The sequence below is a fragment of the Podarcis cretensis genome, assembly GCF_951804945.1.
Source record: "Podarcis cretensis genome assembly, chromosome: 3".
NCBI classification, from domain to species: Eukaryota; Metazoa; Chordata; class Lepidosauria; order Squamata; family Lacertidae; genus Podarcis; species Podarcis cretensis.
In genome coordinates, this window is record NC_137172.1 from 86,920,699 (window position 1) to 86,944,397 (window position 23,699).

General features: G+C 40.1%; 1 protein-coding gene across 1 annotated transcript; it reads right to left on the bottom strand.

Moving 5' to 3' along the window:
• Window positions 1-746: 746 nt before the first annotated feature.
• Window positions 747-23,578, bottom strand: DDX43 (DEAD-box helicase 43). The gene is made up of 17 exons (XM_079970449.1): window positions 23,136-23,578; window positions 21,399-21,454; window positions 19,326-19,458; window positions 18,826-18,975; window positions 17,676-17,757; window positions 16,780-16,936; window positions 16,573-16,691; window positions 15,119-15,229; window positions 13,799-13,940; window positions 12,246-12,346; window positions 11,262-11,349; window positions 9,546-9,673; window positions 6,758-6,867; window positions 6,006-6,144; window positions 5,440-5,527; window positions 1,973-2,102; window positions 747-1,542 (listed from the first exon to the last, which is right to left on the bottom strand). The coding sequence occupies exons 1-16, from the start codon at window positions 23,446-23,448 to the stop codon at window positions 1,989-1,991; spliced, it is 2,031 nt and encodes a 676-aa protein (XP_079826575.1). The 5' UTR covers window positions 23,449-23,578; the 3' UTR covers window positions 747-1,542; window positions 1,973-1,988.
• Between the last annotated feature and the right edge of the window lie 121 nt (window positions 23,579-23,699).

Consider the following 23,699-nt stretch of genomic DNA (forward strand, 5'->3'; position numbering starts at 1 on the left):
CCAGTCTCATGATAAAGTTAATTGCTGGTAGCAGCAATACATAGGCTCTTGCATAGTTAGGAAGTGGGCTGAGGAAAAAGAAAGTTCTGTGATCTAGTACCTCATTTTCAACTTGTCTGGAATTTCTTTGAGCAAGTAGAGATAGTGTGTATAGTTTTTAACACCACAATATAAAGACAGCTTTTCATTATGTGTTTTGCACTTAGTACTTTGATGCAAGTACAAATCAACAATTTACAATGCCAGTTATGGCTTGCTCTTTCAAAACATTTCCAGGGAGGCGGCAAATCACTTCCCTGCCACTGTTAAACATTTGGAAAGGAAAGCTTCATATTTTATTTGCATGTTTCCTTTATATTGTAGGAACATTTGAGAAAGTGCACATGCATAGAGAACTGATTTGGCAAGGAGATTGGGACATTTCCCTGGCTGGGTGCATATCTTCCTGTGGGAACAAGTTACATGCAATTATGGGGGAGAAAGAGAATGTTTAATTAGGGGCACTTTTGGAGTGTTTGTTTGCCCTCCTGCAAATGACCAGCTTTTTTGTGTGCATAGGTATACAACAGTATTGCTAAATGTAGACCATATTTTGTTGCACAGACTTCCCCAGGATCCATTTGATATATAAATAGGAAATGGCTAATCCCAATCTCTGCTTCTATTTCTTGTTCATACTAGAAAATTATATTCAAGTGCAACAAAACTAGAAACTAGAAACTGAATAATCCTTCTCACACAGCACATGAAGGTGAAGTGCTTTAGTCATTGAAACAAATTATGATACAATGTTTGACTCACAATTTTATAGCAAGGCAGATTAATACCGTTTGGCAAGTTCTGGAACATGCTATATGAAAATGATACATGTTTAAAAAGCTTTTATTTAGCAAGAATAAACATAACAACTATAGATCCATGAAAACACTAATCCTTTATTCTCTTAAAACTAGTCTTTTATGCAAGTAAAGGGAAGATTCTGGAAGCCAAATGTTAATGCATAAAGTTCTCATAAAATTACAGTATTCTACCATTGCCATTTATAGACCCACTATTAATCTACAGGTGGGACTCGCTAGGCATGCAAATATGTCAATACACTACATCTTACCAATAAAAAAGATGCAGTACACAGAACCCACAGAATCGGGCTAATTTTAAATTTAAGATGGCGAGGGGAAGATCTGTTTGCCTCATTGTTACTTTTCCTTGTAAATAAGAACTTTTATCAACATTATTCTATGAAGTGCAGTTCTTCCATCTAACAAAACTACTATAAGCTACAAAACAAGAATGAATTTAAGTATTAAGTTATTACTCTCAACCAAAATGTATCAAAACTGAAACTTAACAAAATAATCCACCAGCTTTACTACAGCACTGCATTAGAATACATTACAGTGAATAGATAGAATTTGAAAATAATTACAAGTCAGCATAATTTCCAGTATTTCTGAACTCCATTGATCAAGATGTTGGTACTCATAAGCAGACAAAAGCTTCAGTGTTGACAATTACTGCTTTATGTACAAGGTTTCCTCCCTGAAGATGAGAAGATGTAATCAATGTACCATAAGCCAATAAAACCCCATTAGATGTTAGATTAAGGCCATTATTCTCAAATTACTTCAAAGTCCTATTATTATTAGTATCCATAGAGCTGCATGATTTAAAATCCCTAGGCACTAGCCAGACCCAGACTAGACCAACCAACTTCAGTATGATTACTGTTATGAATATTTAGAGCAGGCTTTGCTCAGAAGACTGCTATATATCTCATGACAGCTATATAAAAAAGTATTGTTTCAATTTTTTAATAAGCATATTTTTCAAATCTGGAAATGCTCATTCCTGTAAATGGTGCAATTTCAAGACAACCAGATTTTAAAAAGTTATGTTTTAAGTGTGCATAAAGCTTGAGCAATACTACATTCTACTTAAAATTATTGCTAACATTTCAGTAGGCACTCACTGTGTTCAAGTATGGATTAAAAACCTCTTCGAGATCTCCCACGAGACCTCCCCGTATCTTTCTCCATTTCTTTTTTCAACTGAAACTGCTTGTATCTTTCAGCCATTGAAATAAGTTCTTCGGGAATTACCTGATAATTAGAAAATCATGGCAACAATACTTTCATACCGCTGACATCAATATTTATTGTTCCATGAATTAAATATTTTATCTAAGTACACTGAAAAAGGCTACTATTCCTTCTTTGTATCGTATCAAATTAGATTTCCCCCTTCTGTAAGTTTTTTGATAACTGTTAAATACACAGTACAATGGTACCTTGGTTTAAGAACAGTCTGGTTTAAGAATGATTCGGTTTACAAACTCCGCAAAATTGGAAATAGTGTCCTGATTTGAGAACTTTTTTAAAAAGGTAAAGGACCCCTGACAGTTAAGTCCAGTCGCGAACGACTCTGGGGTTGTGGCGCTCATCTAGCTTTACTGGCTGAGGGAGCCAGCATTGGTCCACAGTTTTTCTGGGTCATGTGGCCAGCATAACTGAGCCGCTTCTGGCAAAACCAGAGCAGCACACGGAAACGCCGTTTACCTTCCCACCGGAGCGGTACCTATTTATCTACTTGCACTTTATTGGCGTGCTTTCGAACTGCTAGGTTGGCAGGAGCTGGGACCGAACAACGGGAGCTCACCCTGCCGCGTGGATTCGAACTGCCTACCTTCCGATCGGCAAGCTCTAGGCTCAGTGGTTTAGACCACAGTGCCACCCGACCGACTTTATGTCGGTCTAAAAATGGAATCTGAATGGTGAAAGGGCACTGTGGGCGGGAGGCCTCATTAGGGAAAGCGCACCTCGGTTTAAGAATGGTTTTGGTTTCAAAATGGACTTCCAGAACAGATTAAGTTCGTAAACCAAGATCCCACTGTACTGGGATATTATTACAGCAAGATAGTTATAAGTGTAATGCTTAATAGGTCTTTTAGAGTAGCTTCCCATTTACTTTGCACTTCATTAAACTCTGGTATGTTGGCAGGTAATGTCTGTTTTGCATAAAGTCTACCCATTACTGCAAATTGCTTGGAATGCATCACATTTCCCCCGTTCAAGCTCTTACTGATGAGAAAGGTACAAAGCACAAACTTTTGCTATGCAAAGTGCTTTAGAAAGTTAGTTTAAATTACCAGAGACCAAAGTGGTGGATGTCATCTTATAAGAGCCATTCCTTTCACATTCACAATACAAAGACATGCACCCAGACATTAAGCATGCATTAATTTTTTTTACAAGATACTACCATTACATCCAGAAATAAATATATTCAAATTCACAATCTGTATTATTAGAACTTAAACTACCCTTATTTATTATCTCTTGATTCCAGCTGAAGTCAGTTGTTTTTCCATACCGTTCTAGCAAAAGGAAGAACAAAGAAACAGTGGGGTCACTCAGAGGAGAAGATGGTGAAATGCAAACAGGGGACACAGAAAGGGCTGAACTCCTCAATGCCTTCTTTGCCTCAGTCTTCTCTGATAAAGAAAACAATGCCTGACCTGAAGAATTTGGAGCAAATGATTCAGCAGAGGAAACACAGCCCAGAATAACTAAGGAGATAGTACAAGAATACTTGGCGAGTTTAGATGTATTCAAGTCTCCAGGGCCAGATGAACTGCATCCAAGAGTATTAAAAGAACTGGCAGATGTGATCTCAGAACCACTGGCAGTCATCTTTGAGAATTCCTGGAGAACAGGCGAAGTCCCGGCAGACTGGAGGAGGGCAAATGTTGTCCCTATTTTCAAAAAGGAGAAAAGAGAGGACCCAAATAATTACCGCCCAGTCAGTCTGACATCAATACCAGGGAAGATTCTGGAGCAGATCATTAAGCAAACAGTCTGTGAGCACCTAGAAAGGAATGCTGTGATCACCAATAGTCAGCATGGATTTCTGAAAAATAAGTCATGTCAGACTAACCTGATCTCGTTTTTTGACAGAATTACAAGCCTGGTAGATGAAGGGAACGCAGTGGATGTAGCCTACCTTTATTTCAGCAAGGCATTTGACAAGGTGCCCCATGATATTCTTGTAAAGAAGCTGGTAAAATGCAGTCTTGACTATGCTACCACTCAGTGGATTTGTAACTGGCTGACTGACCGAACCCAAAGGGTGCTCATCAATGGTTCCTCTTCATCCTGGAGAAGAGTGACTAGTGGGGTGCCACAGGGTTCTGTCTTGGGCCCGGTCTTATTCAACATCTTTATCAACGACTTGGATGATGGACTCAAGGGCATCCTGATCCAAACTGACACCAAACTGGGAGGGGTGGCTAACACCCCAGAGGACAGGATCACACTTCAAAACGACCGTGACAGATTAGAGAACTGGGCCAAAACAAACAAGATGAATTTTAACAGGGAGAAATATAAAGTATTGCACTTGGGCAAAAAAAATGAGAGGCACAAATACAAGATGGGTGACACCTGGCTTGAGAGCAGTACATGTGAAAAGAATCTAGGAGTCTTGGTTGACCACAAACTTGACATGAGCCAACAGTGTGACACGGCGGCTAAAAAAGCCAATGCAATTCTGGGCTGCATCAATAGGAGTATAGCATCTAGATCAAGGGAAGTAATAGTGCCACTGTATTCTGCTCTGGTCAGACCTCACCTGGAGTACTGTGTCCAGTTCTGGACACCACAGTTCAAGAAGGACACTGACAAACTGGAACGTGTCCCGAGGAGGGCAACCAAAATGGTCAAAGGCCTGGAAACGATGCCTTATGAGGAACGGCTAAGGGAGCTGGGCATGTTTAGCCTGGAGAAGAGGAGGTTAACGGCTGATATGATAGCCATGTTCAAATATATAAAAGGATGTCACATAGAGGAGGGAGAAAGGTTGTTTTCTGCTGCTCCAGAGAAGCGGACATGGAGCAATGGATCCAAACTACAAGAAAGAAGATTCCACCTAAACATTAGGAAGAACCTCCTGACAGTAAGCGCTGTTCGACAGTGGAATTTGCCGCCAAGGAGTGTGGTGGAGTCTCCTTCTTTGGAGGTCTTTAAGCAGAGGCTTGACAACCATATGTCAGGAGTGCTCTGATGGTATTTCCTGCTTGGCAGGGGGTTGGACTCGATGGCCCTTGTGGTCTCTTCCAACTCTATGAGTCTATGATTCATACCTGTTTTTTATGTTTGAATGGTTTCCATAAACCAGCTTGTTAACAGTGACTTTTCTAGTGTTTTGTTTTGTTTTGTTTTGTTTTGTTTTGTTTTGTTTTGTTTTGTTTTGCATTGTAAACCACTTGAGGCTATATGCATGAAGACTTGGTACAAATCTTAAACAGCAAGTAAATATTAAGAATAAAGTTTCAATACCTTAAAAACATGTTCTTATTAAAGAACTTTTGAGACACACCTCAAGTCTGGGGGGAAAGTCAGGGAGAGGGCTAATTGCTAGTGTGGGTATGATAAACACTACCTGGTTTCCTCTTTCCAAAATGTCAATCAATTCAGATGCATTCCGCCAGTCATTCCTAGTCACAAGGGTTACAGCTTCCCCTGTGCGGCTAAAAAAAAAAGCAAGCACAAAACTGTCAAGATAGCCAACTCAAATAAAATCAGTTCGGTGTTTTCTTTTATTGAGTTGTGCTGAGGAGTAATAGTCGAAATACCCTGTTGCAACTCTTAGGCTGAAGTACTAGTGAGCAGCTTAAACCTCATTTCTTCTTCTTTGAAGTAGAATGTCAACTTGATTCTCAGCAAGAGAGCTGGTTTCTAATTGTTTTTGGATGTCCCCAAATGAGGAATAACAACAACAACAATTTATTATTTATACCCCACCCATCTGGCTGGGTTTCCCCAGCCACTCTGGGTGGCTTCCAACAAAATATTAAAATACAATAGTTTGTTAAACATTAAAAGCTCCCCTAAACAGGGCTGCCTGTCTATGTAAAATGTGCTGGAGAAAACACTGGTGTTCCTCTAAGAAGTAACAGTGGCACATTCCAGATATCCAATTCACTATATATAGAGAATTCCACTTACCCTGCACGTCCAGTACGGCCTACTCTATGAACGTACTCTTCAATGTTGCGAGGGAAGTCAAAATTAAAGACATGAGTGATATCATGCACATCAAGTCCACGGGAGGCCAAGTCAGTTGCTATCAGTATGCGAACTCTGCCTAGAACAAGCACAGTGAGACATATATACCTCACAAAAGGCATAAATTGGGATCTGACAAGAGTTTTTAGGTGGAGAAATCAACAACTTTTTATTTTATATTTGAACTCACACTGCACATACATAAGGCTGGACATTTATTTTGGAAATGCCATTTTTCCCTCTTTGTATTACTTTACAATATTATACAAAACAAAAACACAATATGTAAACATCCCAAATTTCCCCAAGGTTAGGGCAATATTCACAACCTTATAGTAAATGCACCTTAATAATAAAGATAGCCTTGTTTTTCAAAAAAATATTTTTCACTGGCTGTTTCTCTGTTATCCTTATAGAAGGATGGTTGGATTGCAGCAATGGTAAACCTTTTCAATGGCCACATTTGCATGTAGCAATAAGTCACACAACAACTTGCCATAGTTTTATGCTGCTTTTGTGATGTATTTGTTGTAACCTGCCCTGAAACTTAATGTGCAAACACAGCCAGCAAGGCTTTAGGGTTTTTTTTAAAAAAATCATTGCTGAGTGGTACTGCATCTTCTTCCGCAAATATGTTATGACTGGTTGCTTAGTGTTATGCTACAACTGATTCTAATCAATTACAAGTTTACCTTTCTTGAAGTCGTCTAAAGCCTGTTCACGATCACATTGTTCTCTATTGCCATGTAAGGACTGGACAGGAATTCCCTGAAGACCAAAATCACTTGATAGGTCATCGGCACTAAACAGAAAAGTTAAAAACTAAAAAAACACATAGGATTGCTTGGTTCATACATTTGGAGATACAGTTGCATGTACTTAAAATAAGTAGTCTAAACCCTATGTCAGGTATTCTGTTCCTTCCACATGTTCAAGGAAACTCATTTAATGTCCTATTGCTAAAGGATTCATGATCAGCGAGTAAACATTGTATGCATTTACCAGACTTCCTTATAGAAAAAAAGAGAAAGAAATCACCAGCGTAGAGATGTGGTTTCCCAAAAATGCACTTATGAGGTAGATGCAAATATTCTCACTTCACAGACAGGGAACTAATGCAGAGATGAAGGGCTGAAAAGTCACTTAAGAACTCTATGGATGAAGTGGAGTAGAATTTTGATTTCAGCAACTAAAGAAAATGTTGTGTCTAGATTAAATCCACTGTAATAGAATATATGCAAAAATTATGGAATTCTTTGTTGCAAATGTTAAATTTCAGCAATAGCATATGAAATATAACAGAATACCTAACACACCCTTTACATCTTATATCACTAGTTATCAAGTTGTAAACAGTTTTCTTTGACTAGTAGTACCACCCTATGTGTGCTTATTTCCAAGAATTGTACTGCTAGCCCCATTATGAAACATGAGTCAATCAAAAAGAGTTTGAAGAAAAAGTGTCCTATCGAGATTATATGCTGAAACTATTCTTTTTTATATTTGAAAATAGATGAGAACCAGCATTTCCTGACATTTCTTTGCTATCGGGAGAATTTGAATTCTCAGAAGTCAAGCTGCTCTATTTAGACTAGGTAAGGAATTACAGTACACAGGACGCAGGTGGCGCTGTGGGTTAAAGCCTCAGCGCCTAGGACTTGCCGATCGAAAGGTCGGCGGTTCGAATCCCTGCGGCGGGGTGCGCTCCCGCTGCTCGGTCCCAGCGCCTGCCAACCTAGCAGTTCGAAAGCACCTCCGGGTGCAAGTAGATAAATAGGGACCGCTTACCAGCGGGAAGGTAAACGGCGTTTCCGTGTGCGGCTCTGGCTCTGGCTCTGGCTCTGGCCAGAGCAGCGATGTCACGCTGGCCACGTGACCCGGAAGTGTCTCCGGACAGCACTGGCCCCTGGCCTCTTAAGTGAGATGGGCGCACAACCCCAGAGTCTGTCAAGACTGGCCCGTATGGGCAGGGGTACCTTTACCTTTACCTTTACCTAAGGAATTACAGTACAGTACAAAGAAAAGTCATGGGTTGGATCCACACTAACCCATGTTAAGAGTAGAACCCTTGAAATTAATGGAACTTTCGAAAGCATGTCAAAGTGCAAGTAGATAAATAGGTACCGCTCCGGCAGGAAGGTAAGCAGCGTTTCCGTGCGCTGCTCTGGTTCGGCAGAAGCGGCTTAGTCATGCTGGCCACATGACCCGGAAGCTGTCTGTGGACAAACGCTGGGTCCCTTGGCCAGTAGTACCGTTACCTTTACCTAAGGTTAGTCATAATTTAGTCATACTTGAAATCTGGATCCAACCAAGAAGCGTGAAGCAATATAAGAGAAGTAAATAATTGAGGAGGTGGGGCAACTTGTATATTAGGGAAGACTAAATTTGGAGCTTTTTGGTTTGGAATAAAGGCGATTAAAGGAGGACATGATTGAGGTGTATAAAATGATGTATGGTGTAGAAGAAATGGCTATAGTTTCTTCTCCCTTTTCATATATTATAAGATCCCAGGCCATCCAATGAAACTGAACAGTGGGAGGTTAGGGGGACAAAAAGTAGTACTTCTCCTCACATTGCATCTGGAATTTGCTACCAGAAGTGACTGGACAAATTCATGTCACCTCAAGCACATCTTTGGGGCCAAGACCTTTTGCAAGAAACCCATACTTTTTAGCTGTTTTGACATGCTGCATTTAGCTTTGAAAACATCTGGCTCTACTGGTTTTCTGGTCTGGGAGAGGAGACTATTTGTTTACCCAACCACTTTTTTGGCACTGTTAAGTGGCATATAGCAGAGTCATATAAACAATATGACATTTTACATAACTTCTCTTATGGGTAACTCTTACACATCCTGGTAAACAAAAGTAACATATACTTTGGTTAAATGCTGCTATGTGCAGCACCATATCTTGATCATATAAGTATTAGGGGGGGGGGGGAGTGAGGAGCTTGGGATAACCCTGCCTATTGATTCAAGAAACTGAGTCAGTCTTTGCGTTGTTCTTCCCCCAGGCACGGCTTAAGATGGAACCAGCCTCCAAGAGGTCAAATAATGCCCTGCTGCTACTTCTTGAAAAGGGAATTAATTAGAGCACATCACCAAATATTAAGAGCTGAAAATAAATGTAGCTTAAATTTTCTATCTAAAATTCTAAAGAATCTAAATTTAAAACCACATTTTGGCTGAAGAAAGGCCATAACTGACTGGAAGAGAACATGCTTTTTATGCAAATGCCCAAACTTTAATCCCTAGTATTTCCGTTTCAACAGACGGACAAAAGGTGATGGGAGAAGACCTTTGCTGTAGGCCCTAGAGCTCAACTAACATAATACAGTAAGGTAATATTGGGCTAGCTGCTAGATGGACCAATGGCCTGACTCAATAATAAGGCACCTGTAAATCATATATAATGGTTAATAGTGAATGACAAATGTAGGCAGTAAGCCAAATATTCCTGTTAGATTTCTTCTACATACGTAAGCTTCTTTCCCACAAAAATGATGACTTTATCTTCAGACTTCATGGTGTCAATGAAGTAACGTGTAAAAGCTCTTTTTTCTTCTTCTGGAATAATAACAATTTTCTGTTCCACTGTATTTACTGCCTAGAAAACCAAATTTAATCAAAGGAAACCTGAATGTGAATTTGAACCTTGTCAAAGTATCAATTAAGAATTGTACATACTTTGTTATAGCTAGGGATACAGAAAGAGTTCGAGATGGACATGTACAGTTGGAAGGGACCCTGTAGGTCATGTAGTCCAACTCCTTGCAATGCAGGAATCTCAACACAGAATCAAAGAATTTTCATGTTGGAAGACTATTCAGGTACTATGCATGGAGACTTTGAATGTGAGCTTTGACTAGAACTGGCTGTTGTGGCATGATTATTTGAAAATAAATCCCACCTAAATCATTGGGTGCTGGTATACAGTTCTTAACACCCACAATTAAGAATCAAGTAACTCACTTTTAAAAAAACCAGAGCACTACTTTAGATTGCAAACCACAAACCAGAGAATCCAGATCCAATGCCTTCTGTGGGTCTGATTAGTCTCCGATTCAAATACTCTCCCCTTTAAATGACTAGGCAAGAGTTAGGCACACAACCCTCTTGGTAAGGCTGTTTTCCCCTAGGAAGAATCCTGAATTCCATGGTGAAGCCTTGGAGAGATGTTGGACTTCCCAAGGTAAATTAGCATCTCTACAAAGCTGCATGAGTTACACAGAGCAGGGAACCCTGAAGCATCTTGTGTAACCTTGGTGATCCAGATATAGAAAAAACACTATGAGGGTGGAGGAAGCACTTCACTGTGACTAACAGGTCTGGCTTGTAATCAGGAGCAATGATTCTACAAGAGCTCTCCAATTCCAGTGTTTTGTGGAAGGCAGATCAGTTAATTTTGCAGGGGTCATGGTAAATTAGCCATCTTATTTGGGATTATGCACATTGCATTTTGGGTATAAATGGATATGCCTAAAACCCAACATGCACAATCCCAAATAACATGGATGATTTTACCGTGACTTCTGCCTCAAAACTGAGAAATTGACCAGTTTCAATTCACAAGCATTGGATTTTAGACATACTGTACACACTTTGTTGAAATGTTGTATCCATACATAGATGTCTGAAGGTCTCAAAGTCTTAGCCAGGTCTACCCTGTGGGCAGGAATGGGCAATACTGCTCTTATTCTGTGCATGAGAAAGAGGAAGCTTAAATAATTTCTCTTCAGCGGAGAACAGAGATGGGGCCACAGAGCCTTTCAGCTCACCGGAACGTTTGGCTCCTCCTCTCCTTGAAATCTTTCCATTCCAGCTGCTTATTAAAATAATTATGAACTAAAACAGTGTTTTTCCTCTTTCCTCCCATCCCCCTTTCCATCATGTTTTTAGACTGCAAAGAATAAGGGCTGGGACATTTGCAAGCCATTCTGGCAGTTTTTTAGGCTGAAGAATGTGATAACATTGGTTTAAAGAAACAAATGTTGCAATCTGTAACTTCTCGCATTATTAAGATTTCCATTTTATAATTTTCATTTTAGCCTGGGCTATTATTAGATTTTGAGTTGCTATATCTTTTATAAATATAGCCTAGTTCACACACAAATCAAGACTAGACATTGTCCAGTTTATACAGTCTCATTAAAAACAACACAGGAGTAATAAGCCCAAAATAGAAAACAACTCACCGCTAGATCAAGAGTACCAACATACACAATCATAGGATCTTTCAAATATGATTTTGCAAGACGGCGGACACCATCTGGCCATGTAGCACTGGTAGGAATGAAAAGGAAAGTCATTTTGTATTTCAACTCTATTACTGTCCTGCATTCTCAGGTTTCCATCCTAAATACAAACAAGGCAGTTACAAATAGTTTGCTACTATGAACAACAACAAAATAAAGAATTCAGTTACCCAAGAATAAAGTTTCTCTATAGAAAGGTGTTGATTTAATTCCAGAATGGGGAACCTTTTTGCTTCCATGGGCCAGATCCTTATCAGGACTGACCTTGTGGGGCAAATTTGACAGGTGGGTTGGGCCACTTAACTGTCAATCACATTATACCTTTATGATTCCACACAACTGACAGGTGAATTATCCTGTCCACCTGTCAAAATCCCTTTCACATGAGACTGATGGGTGCTTGACAACTGCTATACAGTACAAGTGGTGTTGCTAGCCCTACACTTGGCACTTTGGAAAGTGCTGAGCACAGACAGGGCTGGCAAAGTGCTTCTTTCCTCCTAGGGCAGAGGAGAGTGGCCACATGGAGAAAGAACCCTGTGTTTTATAGGCTCCCCTTAGTTGTGGGTGCCTGAATTCTACCAGTTCGCTGGATTCATGAAAGTTTCCATGTGGTGTAATAGTTAGAGTGCTGGAAGATGACATGGGTTTGAATCCCCACTCAGTCATGAAGCTTACTGGGTGACCTTGCAGTCACACACTCTCCACCTATCCTACTTCACAGGCTTGCTGCGAGGATTAAATGTGGAGAAACACGTACACCACCTTGAGCCGCATGGAGGAAAAGGTAGTATGCAAATGTAATAAAACAATATTTCACACTTACCTTTCTCCCCAAGGTCATTATAATAAATTGCATAAAACAACTTTGGGATGTAGCATCCAGATACCATATTTTCAGATGAAGTCATGAACCACACATACCTGGTCATAACCGTTTGCCTATCAGGGCGGATGTCTAATAAAATCTTCATTATTTGAGGCTCAAAACCCATATCTAGCATTCTATCAGCTTCATCCAACACCTGTGAAACACAATAGTTATAAACTGTTGGCTTTCTGAAACTCCATGCCAAAACCACTAAATTTCTAAACTATTATCTGCAGAGCATGTACAAGTTCATTTTACATGTATACTCTCATCACTATATCCTTTGGCTTTCCCAACACAATACCTCTATTTTGACTCAAAATCTACCTAACTCCTTTCTGGGGCTGTTGTACAAGAGATAACATAGATAAAATAGGTATCCCTAAGGAAGTTTCCGGTTGCACTGTGAATAACGCAGAATTAGACATAGTAACGCTATATATGAACTAAAAGAAGTGCTTGGGAGACATACTTATTTTAAAAGATAATGTTGCATGCTTACCATGTAACCAAGGCTGTGAGCCAAAACTGTGCCCTTGGGTACCCATTTACACAACCATTTTCCAAATTCCCCTCCCTTCTCACCTCCCCATATATGCAATAACTTTCTGCTCATGCACCAATGGATGGTTATGGTAGATCCTGTTGAAGGACACCTAAAGGAACAATTATGTGATTACTTAACAAAAGTTGATGCTCAAAGACACCTTCCAATTGAAAATCACCTGATCTGAAAAACATTCATTTGTATTAAATAAAAGGACCTTTATACCATCTGTTCATATTGTGACTAAAATATTACCAGACATTCTGAATTCTTCTTTAGCATTACTACTAGCCCTGTCCTTCTATTTTTTTAACACCCCTCTTCATTATATCCATAGTAAAAGGTAAAGGAGAAAGGACCCCTGAACAGTTAAGTCCAGTCAAATGCGACTATGGGTTCATGGCGCTCATCTTGCTTTTCACGCTGATGGAGCTGGCATTTCTCCGCAGACAGCTTTCCGGGTCAAGTGGCCAACATGACTAAACTACTTCTGGTGGAACGGAACACCATGATGAGTGCCAGAGTGCATGGAAATACTGCTTACCTTCCCGCTGCAGCTGTACCTATTTATCTACTTGCACTGCTATGCTTTCAAACTGCTAGGTTGGCAGAAGTTGGGATAGAGCAATGGGAGCTCACCTTGTCATGCGGCTTTGAATCACCGACCTTCCGATCGGGAAGCCCAAGAGGCTCAGTGGTTTAGACCACAGCACTACCCGCGTCCCTAGTGGAATGGTCTCCCTCATGAGGTTGTGAACTCTCATTCCTTGGTTTTTAAGCAAAAGTTGCATGGCCATCTCCCATGGGTGCTTTAGGTGAAACTCCTGTATTGCAGGGGGTTGGACTAGATGACCCTTGGAGTCCCTCTTTCAACTCTACAATTCTATTATCTTGGCCACTTGCCATGCAATGTTAACTGTTGGAGGTATGATGACAGTGATTAGCAGGAACAGAATGGAGTATTCTGGAAGAAAACATGAAAGTTCCCTATTGCAATATTTTCTTGCAGGTTATACTTGCACATTACTCCCAATTTAATACAACATTTTGACTACTTGCCAGGTATGTAATGCTCCTCAGATTTATGAAGTTGTTCATTTGGAGGTCATTCAATCTACCTGGCGTAGCTATAACAATGTCCACACCTTTGGTAACCACGCTGATCTGCCCTTTCCGGTCTCCGCCACCATATATGCAAATGCTAGAGAGAGTTTATCCAATATTTAGCTGTTTAAAATTAAAACTATATGGTCATGCTACTGTGCATTTTAAATTTTTACATTGAACACAGGTTACATTAAATACCCTGCATGATTTATTTTTTCATGTAAATTTGGCTGCAGTCCAAATCCTCTTTGTGCTGGATTGCAGAGTTGGCTTAGGCAGAGGAACACCCTGTGCAGTCTGATGCCATCATTCTGCTGGTGCAGAGTTCCCTGATGTGCCTGCTGAATGCGAGGCTGAACGAAGTACTGCCAGGGGGATTCTCATCAGCCAAGTTTGTACAACAGAAGAAGAGTGTTTCGGGGGAGGGGCTGGTCTTCTGGATCCCAACCTAGTCCCCTGTGCTCTCATTTCACAACACTGAGCCTCACTACTGCACCAGGTCCAGGCTGGCACAGTGATTTGCCTGCCCTCCCACTTTCCACCCCAACCACGGAGAGGAACAGGACTGGAGATGCAGCAGTGGTTCCACTGCAGCATTATTTCTTGCCATGGCCTGGCCAGGGTTTTGACTGTCTCACAAGCAGGTTGTGGGGTAGGGCAGGCAGGGCAGTGTTGCCTGTCTGTCTTTCTGATGCTGAGTTTCACTTCTGCTTACTGAGAGGGAAAGGTCAGGGAACCCAGTGCAGATGGGTGAAGCAGCAGGAGTACTGGATTGGCTCCACTGCTGCACATGCACCAGGCCTTTTGACCCTCTTGGTAAGTGGCAGCTGTCCTCTTGATTACTGCGGGATTGCCCTGTTTTAGTAGCAGGAATAATATTTGAACAACTCTTTAGAAATGCTGAGAAAGTTGTTTAAATATATGTCGTTATTGAACTAGAATGTTGATGTTTCTCCTAAACATCTGGAGGGACTTAGGAATGCTTATTTTAGTCAGATGTAGGAATGAAAAGTTTTAAACATGATCATAAGAAAGCTAGAAGGTGGCAGTTGAAGACTGTAAAATTTCTAGATAGAAATTATAATCTCTACTGCAGTCCATACAGTATTTGGCATACTATCGGGAATTTGTAGATGTTAAATACTAATAAATCCATCAAAAGACTGTAAACATAAAAATACTACTTGAAGTGTTTCACAGTGGTGTCTTTCAGAGATATTGTGACACATTGCAGTACCACTGCCAAAGTAATGAAGATGATGTAAATATTACCTTTTAATTCCTTTATAGGAATATTTTGAGCACTCTGCCTCAACTTGAAGAGCCAGTTCTCGAGTGGGAGTGAGAACCAACATACCTGGTCCACCACGTTTTTCTCTAGGTCTGTAAGAAAATCCAACCTTGTTTAGATAGCAGTTATACATAAAAAATATAAAAGGCACTATTTTAAGAAGAGAACATAGGAAAACCTAGCAGACAGGCTAACTATGCTGTTTGGCTTCCATACAAGTATCATTTAACTTTGGTTAAAATTAATTAAGCTCACATTTCAAAGCATAATTACCTGGAAGTAAGTTCAAAAGCATACATCACTTACAAAAACACTTTTATGACATTAGCTGCCTAAATACTATGGCAATGCAAACCAAGTAACTTGGTTTCATGGGAGTAGGAAGAATGGATCACAATGCCCAGATGCTTGGGAAAGAATAAAGAGAAAAGGCAGGGCTGCTGGGTTAAGCTGTAACTTTAAAGCTAAAGGGACCCTGACCATTAGGTCCAGTCATGACTGACTCTGGGGTTGCGGCGCTCATCTCACTTTATTGGCCGAGGGAGCCGATGTACAGCTTCTGGGTCATGTGGCCAGCATGACTAAGCCGCTTCTGGAGAACCAGAGCAGCACACGGAAACACCATTTACCTTCCTGCCAGAGCGGTACCTATTTATCTACTTGCACTTTGATGTGCTTTCGAACTGCTAGGTTGGCAGGAACAGGGACCGAGCAACGGGAGCTCACCCTGTCGTGGGGATTCGAACCCTCGACCTTTTGATTGGCAAGTCCTAGGCTCTGTGGTTTAACCCACAGCGCCACCAGCGTCCCTTAAGCTGTAACTTAGGGAGGTGTAAAATAACCTAGACTGGTTAGCACCTGCTAACTTGGCATCCCTGAGCAAGAGAAATGTACACATCACTGGGACTCCATAGCCATAGCATCATGGTGGCTATCATGTAAATATAGATAGTAATTCATAGCTGGGATTATGAGGTTGGAGAGTTTGCTTTTTATATCCCATCTGAAATGTTCCATCTCTTAAGGAAATCACAGAGCTGTAATCCGCCTCCCAATGTTGACAGAAGCCTGCTTTGAGAATTAAGGGGTAAAGCAGGGGTGGGATGTCTTCCTGTGTAGAGCACAACAATGTTTATATTGACTTGTTTATGATAGCATTGATTTAAAAAAATAATAGCAACCTTAACTGTTGCAAACTCTATAAGCATTAAAAACAATACACTGCTGAATCTCTTTCCAGTTTATGGACTACTGTATGTATGCAAGAGAAAAGAATGGCAACTGACAGTGCAACAGGGCTGGATGACAAAAAGCATGACAGTAGTTCCACACACAGCTCTTGTGACCAAGATTGTGTTAAATCTTATTAACTTGATTAACAAAAACAACCCACCAGGCACAGAATAAATCAAATCTTATTCCAGTTACTTCTTACATTGGCTGCAAATCCAAGTGAATGAACCCAGGCATTAGATAAGCCAACGTCTTTCCAGTACCAGTCTGCGCTATTCCAATGAGATCAAATCCTTGAAGTATTATTGGCCAAGCCTGTGACTAAAATAAACAGTATATTATTACATAGGGCCTACTATTTAAACAGCACAGTTTCTACACTATTCAGAAATAAAGAAAACTAAAATACCTGAATTGGGGTAGGCTTTTGAAAGCCAACTTTCTTTATATTTGCCATAATGTCAGGATAATGCATAAAAGCATCTTCAAATATACAAATAGGATTGGGAATGTGACGCTTTTCATTATCTTTCAGGTCATCACATGTGATATTATTATTTTCTTTTCTTTAAAAGACAACATAAAGAGATAATATTATACTGATAGCAGACAAAATGGTTTATTTATCAATTACAGACAAAGTACTAAATATCTAGAGCAAAAAATTATGTAGTTTCCATTTTGTTATCATTTCCATAATTAGCTTATGTGAACAACTAGATAAAAGTTGCTTAACATTATTATGCACTAAACATAATCAAAGCCAGTGGTAGAGGCTGCTATTAAAAACAAAACATGACCTTTGCCAACAGAAGCTATGATGACAACTAAGTCCCACTGCATGCAAGGAGTTTCATGATTTAGTGCAAATCATAAACATGATTAAAGAATAATTAAGGTTCTTTCAAACTATTACATAATAGAAAGCCAGGGTTTGTAGTGAATGTACACTTGTCCAAGAGCTGCAATCAAACCAGGCTCTCTGATTATAGATGCATGTTTCATTCATGTAAGACATTTTAAAGTGCATACCTCTGGAAATGTTCTATGGCTGATGGCATCAGCTTTCAAACCTTACAAGCTATACAATGAGCTTATGCGTTTCAATCCTAACCCCCCAAAAAATGGCACGTAAGACCTATCCTGTGTGAAATATGCACACAGCCTAGTCTTATGGTGTGCATCTAAACTCAGTATTACCTACTACTTTGCAGACATTGCCTTCACCTTCTTAAAAGTATAATCCATTTAAAAATCAACCCAACTTTCCAATAGGCCATACAACTTTTCAATTTAAATTATTACCTCCACCTATCAGCTTCTTCTTGTGACATTGAAGCAACCTTTAGAGATTCTTTGTAAAAACATTTTTCAATTGGAGGCAAATCTAATAAAATTAAAGGGAAAATGGGTTATTTTAAAAAGTAACTTCTCAAACTACTAAGAATAGAAAAGAACACCATCTTCATTAAAAACAACAACCCTGAACTCTATTCCCATACCAGCCTATTCCTCATTTTTACAGGTAGTTCTATTGAGCAGACACACAATTCAACATGGCTTGCAAAGAAATGCCGATAAGAAACTACACCAAATATATTTATCACCCAAAGAAGGGCTATCAATAAGCCCTTGAACACTTTTCGTTTACTAGAAACCATAGCATGAGTATGGAAATTCATTTTTCCACATTCATAAAGTTTGACTAGATTAAAAAATAAGAACACCCAACCACAAAAACAATTTTTGAGCTTTCTTTTTAAAAAGTTTGTACCAAAGTCAGTACTGATCTGTAATCTGAGATGTGGATGATGGGCAGTCTTGTATATCAAGATACTACTTCTTCCCAGCTTTGTATTCAAGGATTAATTTTTAAATCTCTACAGGCACAGCAAGACATTTTGAATTCAGTACCCTGGTTTCACTGTTACTTCTGAGTATCATGAGAACAGTACATCCGTCCAGGGTCTGCCTGAGTGACCAATCACATTAGTGTGAACGACTGGTATGCCCTATAGTGCTGTAGACTTGTCCATATATTATATGCCTAACTCTGTGGGTAAGTATGCCTATGGACCCTGGCACCCATGTTTTGTAGTGGCATTAAATTAGTGCATGAAGTGTGGTCAATATAGTATATTGTGTTAGCACAACCTTTTATATCTAATTGAAAGCCTTTTTTTGTACCAAGGTGCTACCTCAGTGTGATATGACACTTAAAATACTGCACTAACACTATGGCCTTTACACCAAATCTTATCTGATTTTTGCGTTCAACCGTGACCACATACCAGGCAGTTTTTAATAAATATAACAAAATCAATAGATGATCAAATGTTCTCAGAATTTCTTAGAATTTTTTACATATCAAAGGAGATGATTTTCACAGCTAATAAAGCATTTATACTGAAGGATGACCACCTACAATTCCTTTAAAAAAATATGTTACACTAACCAGCCCACTTCATAGCTTCATATTTAGCTTTATTTTCTCGAAGGGAGGCCCAGTTAATGGATTGCTTTGGATTACTGTATCCTGACTTCAAAGCACCGGAATGACTTTCTTCATAACGAGTGGTTCCAAAATCTTGGTGTTTAAAGCCATCTGTTAAAACAAAATTAGGTTCTGATTTGGTTAAACATTTTCTATCAGATTATGCATCTTAAATTAGTTCTTGGGAATTCAGATAAAAAGTTTAATTATGAACCACAGAACAGTTTCATTTCCCTGCAATCTAAAGACAAACTATGTGAACCAATACCATGTTTTATTTTTGGATGCATCACAAGGGCAGCTTTATGAACTCCTCTGGATATTCCTACACTCCCTACTAGCTTTCAGTTTATAAATGTCTCTTCAACAGAGTGGATAACTCTAATCTGGGTTTTATACAAGCAGAGCAGTCTGCAGAGAAAGCTTAAATATAAAACACATATCAAGTTTTAAATTCTTACCTTTAACATACCTTTCTCCTGCGTTGCTTTGGCTGCACCTCTCAATAAGATCATCAATCATCATTTTGGCTTTTGTTTGCTTATCATTACCACCAAATATCTTTATTTCAGCTTCATAATTGCCCTTTACAACCTAAATGTAAGGTTTTTTTTACTTAGTAGAAGAATCAGATATTAGATTCCTGCAATATACCGCTCTAAAATTGTCTTTCTGGGTACTAAAAAGTTATTTGATAAGTACAAGTAAGATTTCCTAAACCACTTGGATATCTTGCAGTCAGAAGCAATATATTAGGCTGAAAGTTTTCCATTTCTAAATACGCCTTGCTTCATTTCAACGAGAAAAAGTAACATAATAGATAGGAGTCTACTACCTTAGGCAGTTTCAAAGTTACATTAACTTTTATCAGAAAATTAAAGCAGTCTTCTCATATTTCGTCCATACATTCTATCAAGGTGTGGGGACCATTACTTTCCCCACCCTTTGTGCACCAGCTGGCACTAACCTCTGTGCAGTCAGCAAAAAGTGAGAACAATCTGCAGCCAGTTTACATATAGTACTAAATTATAGTGTCATATGAATGAATACACACACCCTACCACATGACTGGGATGACTTTGATGGCATTAAGTTTCAGTTTCTTCTCAGATCATCTTTGCTTGTGAACCAGAGATTGCAGTTTATAACCAAGTCTGGTTTAGTTTAACAACCAACCTACAGAAACTATCACTTAATCTGAAGCTGCAATAACAATCCAAGATTAGGAGAAAGCAAAACTAAATGATGCCAAAGTCCAGTTCTGGCCACACAGGAAAGGAAGCAAGTTGGGGCTCACTCCAGCTTGTGCATATAGCACTAAACCACAGTTTAGTGTTATGTGTGAGCAATCTATATGTGGATAGGTAGTATGTGATTAGGAACCCTGGCACAACCAGAATTTGTAATTACAAACATGTGCACACACCCACACACACCTGGATCCATGAAGAATCCACTCACTTCTTCCACAGAAGACAGGGCCAGAAGATATGACCATGCTCTCATTCAATGTATTAACTAGATTAACTAGAGTGTGCATAAAATATGAAAAAGGGTATATACCCAGGGAATATTTTATAACTCATATTCAGCCCTTTCTTTAAAATCCAAACAATATAAGGTGAGAGTGTGCTAACGATTTGTCATCTCCTAAAATATTTTCAAATACTCTAGTAAAAAAAGCTGTGAGCTGCATCCAAGTTCTACTCAAACTAGACCCACTGAAATTTATCTAAGTTAGCTATGCCCATTAATTTCAGTGGGTCTACTCCAAACATGAATAATATTGGATATAATTTTTGAACTGATATGAATAATGTATCCATCTACATTATGTTTGCTTTATTATTTTTTCCTTACTAAATAATTTCAGTTGAAAAATCTTTAGCTGTAGGAAAAACTTCTAAGCTATTTATAGAGTATGTTAAATTAACAATTTTAATAATGTTTATTAATATATGTCTAACAAGCTGCCTGTGTAATTTGATTCAAAAGCAAGTCTCATTAAGTTTAGTAGGGCTTGCTCCCAGGGAAGCTGGTATAGAACTGTGGCCTAAATAAAAACAAAATAGATTTAGGACTCTGGTAAATTTTCCAGAAAATCTGCATCATTGGCCAATAGTCCCAGTGGTTTTCAGCAGAACCTTTGTTCTTCATTGGAAGTCACTCCTTACCCATCTGCTGGCACAATCCATGTGTTTTTGATGATGCTTACCAAATGTTACACTAACATAATGTACAATCATAAATAGTACTGAGGTTTTACTTGTTTGGGGGAAATGCTTGGGGTTTAAAAACAGTATAGCACCCCCCCCCAATTTAAGTTCAGTTAAGCACTAATAAACTGATTCAAGTACATAAAGTACTACACACTAGACATTTTCTCCCCAATTCCTTTGTTAATTGCTTCGTGATCACAAATATACACATGACCCCACTCTTCGCAAAGAAAAGCAGTTATTTTGCAATGCAACAACCAGTCTTTTGAGTAAAGACTGGGTTTTTTTAAACAAACTTTAAAAAAAGTGCCTCACCTGTATTTTACAACCTGATGATTCCTGAAGCTCTTTTATTTTACTTCCACTTCGACCTGTTGCAAAATTAAAATACATATGCAAAATTTGGCCACATTCCTATTTTAGCTAAATGTTTTCAAAAATAGAACAATGCATACTGCTACTGGCAAAATGCAAACATTATTTCTATCACAAGTAAAGGAAACAAGGGCAAGAGTCTGAAGGCATCTAAAGAGGGTGCACATTTTTACATAAAAACACTCAGATGTGAAGCTGAGCAATTCTTAGGTTTTCCCCAGATGAACAATTCCTATCCCTATGTTAACTAATATTTTGTTGCAAAATGACACAATGAACTTATGACATAAGAACACCAGTATAATAGTGATAATATTTATGCAACTTTCACATATTTCAGTGAACACGCTTTTCCCTATGTACAAAGCTAAACTAAACCATTTAAAGAACACCAAAGTTTGTAAACATGATCATATAGTATTAGAGATTTGGGTGCAACTCAATTACAGAAAGGGATTTTTGCATGGGGCTAAAACAGATAGTCTTAAGAATCTGGAGGTCCCTTAGACTCTCTCTGTACCTTTGACTGCCTCCCTCTGTCAATCCTCTTTTGGGCCTTGATACATATGCATTTCCTAGGCTTACTGTTCCATGCCCACAATGAACAATGCTGCTGCTTTTTCTTTTTATTGGCCACCCAATTCAAGAAAAGGAAAATATTAGGGCTGCACCATTTTGCACCGGGAATTGCAGGCATGAGTTTCCTTTCCATTTCTCTATCTCCAGTGACAGTTCATTCAGATTTGACATCACTTATGTTGCAAAAGTGCTAATGACTATAAAGTCAGCGCTCTTTCTCTTTTAAAGAGAAACTAAGTACACCATAGTAAAGGTAAAAGACCCCTGACAGTTCTTTTCAACACTATAAAGTTCTTATTTCTGGACATCCTTAACAGTGCAATCCTGTTCATGTCTACCCAGACTCAAGATCCACTGAGTCCAATACTTATTCCCAGGTAAGTAAGTATACATTTTCAGCCTTACAGTGCAAATCCAACAGTGGGTCTACTCAGAATTAAGTCCTACTGAATTTATGGGGCCTTTCTCCCAGGTAAGTGGGGTTAGGACTGTGGTCTTGATAACTTTTTAGCTAATAAATCTATCTTCCCTCCCTGGCCCTTTCCCCTGTCATAGTGCACAAACATGTAACTCCACCTCTGCACTAGCAGAAAAACACTGTACAAATGTGGCAAGCAAAAGGCATACACTCGTGAATTCACAGGATGCTCTATTGAGTTGACCTGCGACGTTAGAGGGTGCTATTTATTTTCTGGGAGAGGAGCCTATTTGTTTACCCAGCCACTTTTTCTACATAGAGTGTGCACTGTTAAGTGGCATATAACCCAGTCTCATAAACAATGTGGTATTATACAATTTACTATCCAGGAGGCAGTCCAAATTCAATACGCTGTCTACTGCAATCAGCAAGGGAGTCAAGTCCAACACTGAACGACACGGGAGTCAGAAGCCTCTTAGGATTGTTCACAGCAAGGGAAGCCAGGGAAGCCAGGGCGCCCCCCCCCTTTGCGCTTTCTCGTGTGTGTGTGTGTGTGTGTGTGTGTGTGTATATATATATATATATATATATAGCTAGCTTAGGGGAAGAGGGGACTTCTCTCCACCCGCCCCCCAAAAAGAGATCACTCCAAGTTCCCCCTCACGGACAGCCCCCGCTACCTATGAGGGTTCCCACGAGGGAGTTATCCAGGTGGAAGCACAGCGGCGGCGACCCGGCACGCTCCCTGCCCGTCCCTCGGAAGGGGCCTCGGGCCCGGTACTCCAAGGGCCCCGACTGCCACGGCTCGCGGGAAGGCGCCGGCCGCGAACCCCATTTCCTCCCGCCACCGCCTCTTTCCTCCTCGTCGTCTTTGCCCGCGGAGCCACGTTTCCCACTAGCCCTCGCCGTCACCGGGCGCCACTCGGCCAGAGAGGGTTTGGCGGGAGCTTGGCGGGCCTCGTCGTCCTCACTTTCCGCCTCCCAGTCGGACATGGCGGGAGAGGGGAGCCAACAGGGACGGTACTGCCGTGAGAGGAAGGGAAGGAGCCACCCGAGCAGCGGTTGTCAACGCCGCCCTCGCGCCACCAAACCGTCGCCTCGCCCCGCCTCTCCGCGTGCCCCAATAAACCGCCGGATTCAGGCGGCCGCTCGGATTGGCTGGAGCGCTTCTAAGTTCCTCGCGTGTGATTGGCCGGCGCGGGCAGGCGCCCTCGTGGCTCGCGTGCGAGAGGGAGGGGTGTCGC